The 12,360-nt window shown below is 45.4% G+C and overlaps 1 protein-coding gene across 1 annotated transcript in view; it reads right to left on the reverse strand.

Annotated features, from left to right (window-relative positions):
- Window positions 1–429: 429 nt before the first annotated feature.
- Window positions 430–12,360, reverse strand: part of LOC8031386 (G1/S-specific cyclin-D3-like) — a 52,192-nt gene continuing 40,261 nt past the window's right edge. The window contains exons 4-5 of the mRNA XM_002405345.4: window positions 2,465–2,604; window positions 430–630 (exon numbers count right to left, since the gene is read on the reverse strand). Of these exons, the coding sequence (XP_002405389.4) occupies window positions 430–630; window positions 2,465–2,604 (341 nt within the window). The remainder of the gene's footprint in view (window positions 631–2,464; window positions 2,605–12,360) is intronic.

A 12,360-nucleotide genomic window follows, 5' to 3' on the forward strand; every position in this document is an offset into this window, starting at 1 on the left:
TCATCGAAGGTGTGTCACAGCGGTGCATTTCACATCTTGAAATTACAAGGCGTATGTTATTGCGGTCAACAAACGCGCCGGGATCAAGAGCAGACGTCGACGCAGACGACCAACTTGACGACGGCTGTACTCGTGGCACCATCTCCCGATAGGCGCAGCGAGAAGACGATGCACTCAGTCGAAAGCAGACGAGCTGCTCGTCCGCACGTTGCACCTATCGGGAGATGGCGCCACAAGAACCGTTGCACCACTAACACACCCTTTTGATGAAGATTCAAAGATCTATTCGTGCCGGCACCTATAGCTTTGACTCTGAACAAAATTCACGCGAGGCGTTAAGGTTTTCGCTTTCGTTGAACGCTGGGACGGTAGCTGCCGTCATCGGAGTCCGATGGACAGTCTGAATTAGGGGCGACTATGTGGTGTGCATTAGAAGTTGACGTCTTGGACGTCCGTGGGCGTGTTTGGTTGACTGGAGTCGAGCGTCGAGGGTACGTTGTTGCTGCTTAGCTTCGTGCTGGCGTAGGCCGTGCTCGGGGAGCTGACTTTGGAATGGGGTGGCTGCTGAAATGCAGCGAAGCTGGTTGCCATGAGGACTTCGATGTCTTGGACGCACTGCCTGATTTGGTCCTGTGGAGGAATAAAAAGGAAGGGAGGATAAAGCGAAGGTTAGTTGTACGGTTCTCAAACATGGAGGATCTTTTTATTTGGCATCACAAATCTGTAGTCATGATAAACGTAATTTAGTCGTTTTCATGCGTTTTCAAAACAAAGATGTAGAAAGGGTTGTAATGCCGGAAATATTACCCTTCTATCACCTTTTTGTTTTCAGACAAAGAATAAGAAAGAGAGGCTAGTACTAAAACGTAGCTAATATATGAAAAACAGAAGAACGAACACGTAAAATTGCCATCTTGGTGGATTCATTTGAGATAACGCATGTCTTAATTTCACTTAATAATATACTTGACATGAGCATGCCGTTAAGACCAATCAAACGTTGGCCTCGCATCACACGACTACATATATAGCACATAGAGAGATTGTCACTGTCAGTGAGAACAAGTAGGTACCGGTTCTTGCTCCTATGTCTCAAGCGAAACGCTGTCATCAAAATGAGTAGTCATCGAAACGAGTAGACACCAACTCAGCCAGTAAAGTTGGACGTCTATCGACTCCCTGTTCAACTAACATTTAAAAAAAAAAAGCGTCGACTTCCTGTTTGCACTAACTGTGTCGCACAGTGACCGGTCACAGCGCGACACTGTTACCGCAAACACGATGTCGGCGCTTTTCTGTATTTTACTCAGACTGAGTGTTCACGGCCATAAACAATTACTGCTCGGGCTGCTGCCCTGAATGAGAAGGTTCCATCAAATTATAGTATATTTTATGACGGCTGTTCAATTTTAAAGGAAAAAAACAAAAAAAAAAACAGAAGAAATCGGCCATCACTTGTTCGTGCTAACAGTGTCGCGATGTGTGCACACGAGCCCACAGTGGTCACGTGAAGCATTAAAGGGGTACTCCGGTGTTTTCGCCATCGTTCCCGATTTGCCTCATAATTTGCTAAACACACCAACAAACATCGCTGAAATAGATCCCCAGGTATTGGGCCAAAATATGCTGTATGTTTTTGTTTTTTTCTCGTCGCGAAGGTATTGATATTACAATTTCTGACCCTTGCTGTGTGTTTTTTTTAATGTGAACGTCTCTACTGGCAACGATGAAAACGTGACGTCAGCGGAGGGCAGGGGGTTCACTCTTTAGACTGTAGACTTTGTTCCAAACTGATTACATTCAGTTTCATGGTGTCATGTGAATGCTTTGAAAGCTCGCTCTAGTATCCAAGCAGCTGCACGAAACAAATGCTCGGCATAGTTCATTTTTAGACCGCCCGCTCGGACCGCAACCCTGCCATCCCGTGACGTCACGGCACTGAAAAGCGCGGCTATATTTGAAGGTTGGTTTTGGCATCATTCTCACTTGCCGATTTTACAATAACGATTCTGAATTTCGCGATACTAAATAGCATACTGGAAAGGGGCCTGTGATTCCAAAAATCTAGCGGTCGCTAAAAAAATATCGCCGGCGTACTCTTTTAACCACGGGCTAAACTCCTACCCCGCGACCTTCCGAGACCCGCAAAAGAAGGCACAGCGCGCGGTGTCAAGGTCACATCGCATTGTTAACAAGTCCAGGCCGTCAGGTCGACGAGCAACTCGTCGAAGGCAAACTTATCGAGTAGCCTAACTCCTAACAGAACGCTTCGGCGGGCGGTTCGTCGAAAAGGCCTCGACGAACTTCGACAGGTTGCCCTTTCGACGATCTCCCCTTTCCGAGAACTGCCTTACGACGAGTTGGCCTATTCGACAAGTAGGCCTTCGACAAGTTGACTTTCGAGAAATTGGTTTTCGACGAGCGGACTTTCGATGACACTGGCCGCATCGAATCGTCAACGTACCGCTTCGACGTGCGTGATCTGCTCCAGCGTGGTGACGACTTCGTTCCGAGGACAGCTGAGCGGCCGGTTGAGGCCGTGGATGGCGGCTGCCACACTGGCCGACGCAAGCAGGGAGGGACTGTAGCTCGTGAACCGGTACTCTGAGCCACGGGGAACAAACACAAAGGAGAGGGTCAGGTGGACGCTTTCGGTATCGACGGAGGCTAACTGGCCTCGGGCAAAACCGCAGAAAAAGAACCGCAAAAAAGAAATATGTTCGGCTTTTTGCGGGGCATTCATAATTTCTCGTTTTATGTACAGAATTAGGATATACGTAGGTCCATCTTGGATTAGACCGATTTGATCTTATCAACACGTACACACTTCAAACGCCAAAAGCAGCGCTTCTTCGTCCCATAACCAAATCTTATAAGAACTACTTTGCGCGCGGCGTATGAACAATGCGTAAAGCTTACTTCGTTTTTCTTGAGGTGAAAACGAGTATAATCAGAATGGATGGATGAATGGATGCTACGAATGAAACCTTAAATTTAGGCGGCAGCTTGCGCCACCTAGCCAGTGTTGTCGACAGTTAGCCTTTTCTTGAAGAAGAAAACATTCAGGTCACTGAGCATTTTATAGCAATACTGCTAAAAGCTACGAAGAGACCGAACTCTTCGAAACCGTACGGGAGGCACCGTTACCCAGCGGAAAAGAAACGCGAAGGCGAGAGGGAGCCTCCGCCTGTCCACGTGTGTAGCGAAAACGGGTGCGACCTGGCGGCCGAAAAGTAAACCACAAGAGGAATAAATGCGGGCTAATAAAATAACAAATAACCTCCTGCAAAAAAAAAAAGGGAAACATTTTAAGTGTTGATTGTGTCAGCGCACAGGAAATCGCTACCAAAGACAAAGCGTTGTCTGATGTCCAATTTGCATATATATGCGTGATATTTTCAATGTTCAATGTGCTTACGTGCACTTAAACAAAGTTTTTTTTATTTTATTTTTTATTTAGAGAGCAGTATTGAAACAAGGCCGGCGAGGATGGATGACGCCAGAAAAATAGCAACCCCGTACTGGGTGGCGAAACGACGTCATTTTTATTTTCGGGCTTTGAAGCGGATCCTCTCCTGCAGTACTTTTGTTTCAACTTCCTATGATCGCAATACAAAGAACGATGGAAGTATTTCACGCACCATCATTTAATTACTCGCAAGATTCCGAACGTTCAATTTCAATAATTTCAATTAAAAAAAAAAAGATTAAAAAAAGAGAGAAAGGTTTGCCACGTTTGTAAAAAGAAGGAGGTCTTCACGAACAATTCTGTCGCGGAACATCCGTAAAACACCGCGTGAAGGCAAGAAAAAAAGAAGGGGAAAAAATCGGAAGGGAAAAAGGGAAGTACGATTTTCTTGGGAGTTGAAATCGTTCTTTCTAAGGCTGCTGCCTATATCATATGCCACCGCGGTGACCTCTTTCCTAAAGCACACAAGGGAAAGACGTAAAAGAGGAAAAAATGAGGAAGTCCGCAAAAAGAGGGAGAAGAGTACCACCATATAAACGTACATAGACGCAACTATAGAGATGCAAGAAGACCGCCAGCTTCCGGCCGGAGGTATCGTCTCCGCTCTCCCCACTTCCGCGCCTTCTTCTCCCCTTTTTGGTGACTATTTCGTCCAAGCTTCCGATCCTTTCTTCGCAAGTTTGCCAAAACGTCTTTTTTTTTTCTCTTCCAGAATTTTTTAAACTAAGGCTGTGGGTACGTTTAGAAATTACTGCGCTGCGGTCGCGAAAATAATGACAGCTAGGGTGCTGCTTTGTTCACTTTTGAATTCTGAACAATAATTAAATAGTTTTTTCTTCTTTTTTTTTTAATGAGGAAACTACTTTGTGTTGTATAATTAATTCCTGAGGCTAAGCTTCGAGGCGATTTTCTACGGGATTGTCACTGTTTTTGTTACTTTGTTTAAGGTTTTTATATTTTTATTTGAGGGAACCATTTTATTTCATATAATCTCTTGCAATGGACCTTTGGGATTACTTTTTCATGTACGTAATTGCAACCGTTGTTTATTGCTTTATGTGTGTTCCTTAATAAAAAGCTCTTTATATAATATTTTCTCGCCCACAACCTCGAGAATATTTTCTTTGTAAGCTACTGTCACTGTTACACGGTGAATGGCGCTCTTATTATTAGTATTATTACTATATCTGCACGATTTGTATGTTTACATATGCCCGTGGACGAAAGCGCAAGTGAGGGTACCTCCTTCCCACGTCGAAACGGCCCGTCTACATACAGGCGTTTCTGCGGACATTGGTATAACCACATTGAGACACGCTAATGATCCCGAGTTAGCCGGGACTGCACCGGACAAGATTAAAGCGCATCTCAAGGTGAACTAGCTTCGAGCCACGGTCTGGCACCGCAAGGAATCTTCAACACGGCGACGGAACGAAATATTTTCGGTAAGGATAATACCGATTGCGAATACGAACGACAATCGTAACATTGATTTGTTTTTTTTTGCGAAGAAAAATAGGACAGCTTTAACGTCCAAAAACAGGAGACAAGCTCATAGCATGAACGTAGCGTTTCAGCTTGGGCAAAACTTGTTTGAAGAACAATTCCCCCCCCCCCCCCCCCTCACCAAAAAAAAAAAAAGAGGTTAAGGGAGGTTGCAGATGTCTTGCGGAATTAGGACACGTCATCGAGCTAAACATGTTACAACGTACAAATAAAAACAAACAAAAACACATATATGCTCATAGGTCGTCAAGGTCACCAGCCGCTACGTTTATAAAAAACAAGAAAAAAAGAAAAGAAAACGGCGTCAAATTTTTAGAAGGCACCAAAACGCTGGCCCCTATAGCGCTAGCACTGGCTAATCGGCTCACGTCTTGCCCAGCATTAGAAAAAGCAAACAAGGGGAGAAAAAAGAAAAAGGACCAACAACGTTGGGGTTGTTGGTCGTCTACCCAGACGACAGATGTTGGCAACGCCCTCCCGTATTACTCCCCTCTCCCGAAGCATCGGAGTGAGTGGGCGAAAAAAAAAAGAAATGTAGAAAAGAAAGAGAGGGGAAAAGGATGCGCCGCCATTTTTAAAGGGCTCGTCCTCGACCACGTGCGATTGGAATCGCACCACGAACATCGCAACTCTTATCAGACTAAACGTCGACAAAGACGTGCCATTTTTTTTTAAATTGATGTCCATGTATGGCTAAGGTACTTTAAAGCTGCGGAAATACAGTTAAGGAGTCATAAAAAAAGACAGTGAGCGGACACAGTATGAGACATGCTTTTTTTTTTTCCTTGCGTGACAATCGTACCGTGTGAGCATAAAAAAAAAGTTTTGCTATTTTGTTTGCAGTGCGGCTGCGCCTCTTTAATGTGGTAAGTGAGCTCAGGTTTGTGTCACCCTAACAATGCCGACGACAGTACGGCGTCCTGCGCACAATATTGTTCAGAAACAAGCGCGTTTGTTCACTTGGACGGTGCAAACTCCGCGTGCTAAGTATGCAAAAAAAAATATATATATATTATTTTGTTCAAAGTTGTTTCTCTTTTCTTTTTTTCAAGTGTGACGGCTAAGCGCATGCCACGTTTAAAGCCCCTCGGTCCACTCTGTGATTCTTACCAGTACGTCGTTCTTCCGAGCCGAACGAGAGAAACAAGATCGACGAAAAAGAAAACAAAACAAAATAAAAAGATTATCTATAAGCATAAAAAAAATATATACACATAAGAAACGGCGTCCAAAAAGGACGAGACTCCATTTTTAAATCTCCCAACAGCGGACGCATCCTCCCTACAACCACCATGCCATGTGCGCTCTAAATAATAATAAAAAAAAAAAAAACACTCGCGCGTAAGACTAAATTCTTGAAACCAGAACACAACAAAACTTTCCAATGCGACAAAAACAAAACCGATAAGAAAAACAAAACGAAGTACAACTAAAACAGGTAAATACACGGAGAGAGGGCCCTTCCTCCTTTCCCTCGAGCGCCTCGGGGCGGATGCAAGGGGGCCTCCATCTTTTTGTGCCTTTTCCCGCGCCCCACCCATTTAAAAGTCCCCGCGAACGACGCCGCCGCTGATGCATGGGGGGACCACCTGCGCACCTTTTGGCGGGAGCAGCTGAAAAGATTCTTTCCCTGCACGCCGCCATTTTTAAAGTTTCCGGCCGTCTGTTCTTCCGGAAGTGCGTCCCCCCCCCCCCCCCCCCCCCCCCTCTCATCCCCCGCTCCAAGCAGGACTAGCAAGTTCCTATCAACGTCACGTCCGGTGGGACCATCTGACCGACACCCCAGAGAGGCCATTTTCGATTCGTGTATGACGTAGTATGGCTTCGCGGAGTGAGTTGCATATAGCGACATTGAAAGGGGCATTCGTAACATTCTTTTTTTCTAATTAGTCCCTTTGCGTTTCTGTGTCCAAGTGCTTTAGCGTACCGCAGCTCGGAGCGCGCGAGGCGAGAGCTCGCGCTGCAGATTCCGAGAATCCTGGACTCAATCTCCACCTCAGCCCCGTTTCGATCTGGAGATGATGATGATGATGATGATGTAAACTTTTATTTAGCGTCGTACCGGAGCATGGTCGTGTATCGTTACAGCATGATGCACGTGAAAGACCCCAGCGTAGCGATCCTACTGCACTGGCTAAATTTCTCATCTACAACCGCGACACCAGACGCCATCCGGGCTGACTAACTTCCCCGCTGTCTAGACGGACACGCAACAAATTAAAAAAAAAAAGTGTTTTTAATGTGACCAGTGTTTTTGATTTGTAAAAAAAAAAGTATTAAAAAAGACCAAAAATGTATGCATTGTCTTTTTTTGTTGTTTACTCGCTCCAGGAATAATTGATTGGAAGAGAATGATCTCCAGCAGCAGAAAACGCGAGCAAACGGCGACGGCACTTTTCAAAACTGGAGATTTTCTGCCCGTGTATTCGACAGAACTGAAGCGGCCAACTGTTCTCTCGTTCGTCTTCAAGTTCCGGTCAGGGGACTTACTCTCCATCAACTGTGTGGCCACCGACACACGTTGGGAGGCCTGCATCGTTGGTTTGTGAAGCAGCCAAGCTCCGATCGAGGGGGTGTACCATCAGCAAATGTACGTCGTCGACCGCCAAGACACTTGCCGTCTACTTCGAGGCTCCTTCAAATAGTCCAGCGAAAGCGCAGCTCAGAGGAATCTTTTGCATCCATTCACACTCACACCAGGCAGGCGATTTTCTACTCCGTGACCGATTATTGTATGGCAAGGCCATGCAATAATCATTGAAATTAGTAGGGCGTGGCGTCGATTCAAAACTTTAACTCAATGAATCGCCACCTTTTCATCGATTAATAGGTTTTGCTCATTCCCATACAAATTGTTAAAAAAAAAACGGTAAAATTATTGTATTGCTTTTGTTGATTACCTGAAGAACGGCGACACGTAGAATTTCAGATTTTAAATCATCCTTGAGGTGTATTTGAGAACAACTAAAGGACACTCACACTCCCAAATGATTACTCTAGCCTCAGAGGCAAGAGGTTCGAATCGATACTCTCCAGCAATAGCGAACTCCTTCGATCGTTCACAGTACTCTCTGCTCCGCGAAGCGGACACTCGCACAGCGTCGAAGTGGTTAGGACACCATATCACCTTTTCCGCTTCTTTGGGGTTACAAATCTCGTCCCTCTAGCTTTCTTCGGGTCGTAATTTCCCCTAAAGTTCGCCTTCATACAGTTGTACTCGTCCACGCGTATGCGTAATGAAAGCGTCGCCTTTTTACTTTTCCTTTCTCTTCGACAAAATTTAACCGACCAGCCGAGTTTTCCGATCAACTGAAAACTCGAACTGTTCTTAAAGAAATTAGTTTTGAACGTTTATACACGATCAAATGGCCACAACCAATGCTTGTGACCAAACGGTGTAATGACGACGATTTCTCGGGTAGCCGGAAAGTCTCGTGGCCGGACGAGCTTTGACGTTTGTCCCGCGAGAGGAACTCGGTCGTTTAGTCTCAATTACGGACAGTGATCGCGCACGTTCCCATGCAAGAGCATCGAGCCGGCCAAGCCGACCTTCGGACCGGTCAGCTAACCGCACCGCCTTGTTATTGTAGCCACGGGGGTCCGCCGCTCAATGGAAACGCCCCTTTATCGCTTTTGTCCCTCCAAGACAAAGAAACAATACACCGAGCAGGAGGTGCTAGCCGGTCTAAAACACATAAACCGAGCTTACTTTGCATAGGCACCAAATGAAGTCGCCACTAAGGGACATTGCGGCGTATTAAGCGGACAATGTTTCATATTACGCGAGGGCGAGCGTGCTGCCATCTGGAGTCCAGCAGGCAGGCAATCACGCAAGTCGGCGGCGCCGAATCGCGCATTCGCATCTGCTGCCGCGACGATATGCTCCCGTTAGCTCTAGAGGACGCCATTTTTGTTCTTTAGCATTTCCGTCCACCGTAATTACGCAGATACGGCTCTGCAGGGGCCCCGTGATACACCGCTAGGGCATCCTCTATTAGCGTCGCGTGTAGTACTAAAAAGGAAACGAAGGTAAACTTGAACCCGTTAGTGACTGCGCTACCGTTCGTTCCTCCCATCGAGGTGAAGTCCGGTCGAAGGAACTGCCAAGGCCGACGGATGTTACGAACGACTGCAACTCGCGCGGTGAATGGTCATTAGGGAGATTTAGCTAACCGTTTTCGCCGGTCAGATGCCCCTTCAGGCCAGTGTTTCGAGGCACGCTTCGAAGCGGCAGCGCGGTTTCTCTGTGCCCGAAAAAAAGTAAAAAAAGGACCTGTTAAGACTTTTTGTCTTCTTCTAACTGTTTTACTTTTCGCTTTTATTTTGCCTGCTACTCGAGAATTAATTCGCTTGCCTCTAAAGAACGCGCTTCTGCTACATGCTGCGGTGACCATACCAGTTTGGACTGGAATAAAATGGCCAGTATACGTTTATGAAGAGAGCGTGCTCTTTGTTCTTATAAATGCAAAGCGCCACCCCAATTATGTCATTAGAAAGTGAAAAAAGAAAAGAAAATATCCGTCTATGGTCGTAGCAGATTACACATCACATTATGTTTCAAAACACAAGAAGTCCAAGAAAGGGGAAAGGGGGGAATTGGGAGTATATATATTTATATCTTCCGAATAGGCAGCGTAACCAAAAATAAAATAAACAAAAGAAATCTCAGACAAGCACTAACTGCGAGTACCTCGTTTTTCCTGCCAATTTATCTTTTTATATCTCCAAGGAAGGAAGGCGGTTTGAACGTCTAACCAGTCATAATGCTTCGCTTCTATTCTCGCCTTTATTTGACCCAAACAGCCGCTAAAAATTTCTAGTTTCGAAGGAAACAAAAAATGTTTCTCCAAAGGCTGTTGCTCCATTCTTGGGACTCAAGATGTTTTCCAGAAGCCACCGCAGCTAAACCTTGCGAAACAATACTCCATAGAAAACCGGAATCTGGGCTTCGCGGGCGGCGCCATCCAAAAGTCAACGAGTTATTCCCAGTCGACTAAAGATGAATCGGGGTTGGGCTCACCGCATTCCGCTTTCATACCCTCTCGAAATCTCGCACAAAAGCATCATCTCGAACCACAAAATGCCTTTTCACGGATTCCACAAATCCTAGATTTTCCGGATAGGCAAGTCGGGGATTACTACCTCGCATGACGTTTGGCCGCAGACTTCACCAAACATTTGTATCCGTCCAACAAACCGCACCCGTAAACGGTTCATTCTGCCGTTCCATTATTCGTAAGCGGATTCTTGTCAGGGATACAAGTCGTGAAATGCGGCTAGCCAATTCCCTAAGAAATATATAAAACTATATATAAAAAAAAAAAGCGAACGGCGTATAAGAGCTTAGAACACGCCGAGCATACGTACATGTAGGTAGATAAAAAAAAAAAAAAAACAGCAAACCCCGCCAACTCGTTATCGGCTTTTCAATTCATAACCTTAGCACGGTTTGCTCCAAATGTGCAACGGACGAAAACGAAACCAACCCTTTCTGAAAAACTAAATCGCGAGAACAAAAATAAATGGTCTAGAAGACGAATTGTCCAGCCACAGTCACAGCAACTGAATGGTCGCGAAAGACCACTTCAAGTCTATCCTCAATTCCTCTCCACAAATTCCTCCAAAAAATATTCATAAAAAAAAAGGTAAGCGTACTGTAACCAGCGATACGTTTCCAACTCGGAAAGTTCGTGAATAGAAGAAGCACATCCCGAATATAAGCCTTCCCGAAAAAATTAGCACCCGGTCATGTATAGCTGTCCAGTTCAGCCATCCATTCTGCGAGATTTGACAAAAGGAACACCGCGAGCATCGGCGTAGGAGAGGTGTACGACCGCGCTGCCCGGCATTCCGGGTAGGAGACAAAAGGCATAAAAGTACAACATAAAAAAAGAAGGGTCGCCAGTCTAAACGGTCGAGCGTATAGTAGCGGCGAGGGAAGACCGACTGGATTTGGAGCCTACAAACGGAGAATACCACTGAATCAAAAACGCGGGGAACATACCAGTCATACTTTTCCCATGAACTATAGAGTGCGTAGCCCTTTCGCTTTCTTTGGCTGACTGGTTTGCATATGTCGAGCTGCAACAGTGAGCTAGCCAGAATCACTAGAGCACAAAGCCCGAAAGAAAAAAGAGAAGCAGAAATGGCCCGAGTCTTCTTCTGCCGAAAGGAATGTCAAAGGGATTTCTCGAATCCCGACTCCTCGGCGGGGACCATTGTTAACAGTTTGTTATTGTCGCCAAGCTTTTCTTCCGCAAGTTTCTAACCGACCGGTGCCCCCTCCCCACTTTCTTTTTTTTTTTTTTTTACAAAAACACTCGGACAAAGCCTTGGCACGATCAAAAGGGTTTCAACCCGAACTCACATACGTACGCGATAGTACGAACGTGGACGCTCGTTTAACATTCGGCAAAACGATACGTTAGACTTAGCCGCGGATTTCTCGAGCCGCGTAACTTTGGAATACTACGCTTTTTACTCGCCGTATCGTGATTATTTTAAAGCATCGTAAAAGCACGTCCCTTTCCTTTTTTTTTTCTCTCTTTACCTGAACTCAATGCAAAATGGGAGAGTGCTAAGAACAATAGAGGTTCGCAACGCACATTACGGGGTACTAACCTTCCAGTTCCTTCTTTCCCACCGATCTTTTTCTTTTTTTCCCCCTCGTCCCGAGTTACTTCCCTATCTGTGGAGCCACGTAAGAAAAGAAAAGAGAAATTCCGAAAATTATATCTTGAGAGGAAATAAAGCGTCGACACTGTAAAACCTGAGGATAAAAAGCGGACAACACAGACACGGGTCTGTGTTGTCCGCTAGCCAATTCTTGAGCAGGGGGTGGCTGTACGCGCCTCAACCGTGGCGCATCGGGTGCGCATGTGTACCAGAAGAGCACAAGGAGATTGGAGAAGAAAAACAAATGTTTACATCGAGTGAATCAGCATTCTTCGGTTTAAGTCAATGTGGCAAGAATATAGTGATTCTTTAGCACAATATGTATTTCTTAACAGGACGGATGAATTGATTAATGCGTCCAGTAACTGATAACAATACGAACGAAAAAATTACTGGAAAACTAAAAGTACAGTTTAAGGAACAAATTTTTATTGGTGTCAACGCGGTCATGCTAGAAGAAAAACAGCTTGATGCTTTTAGTTAGTGAAAAGAAAAAAAGCTTTATTTGCATGTCGCGTTCCGACTCAATTCCAATAGAACATTGCTTTCCTATTTTTCGTTTCTTTCTTTTGCGTTCTGATTTTGTGGCAATCGGACGTTACACCACTGGCGATCGAAGCGGAACGTAGAGATCGAGCTCAGCCACTCCGATATGCCCAGAAAAACACCCCTTCTTGCTCGTATTCAGCCTCATATAAATCCTTCTTGAT

Source organism: Ixodes scapularis, unplaced genomic scaffold (assembly GCF_016920785.2).
Source record: "Ixodes scapularis isolate PalLabHiFi unplaced genomic scaffold, ASM1692078v2 PGA_scaffold4__175_contigs__length_147842914, whole genome shotgun sequence".
In the NCBI taxonomy this organism is placed as follows: domain Eukaryota; kingdom Metazoa; phylum Arthropoda; class Arachnida; order Ixodida; family Ixodidae; genus Ixodes; species Ixodes scapularis.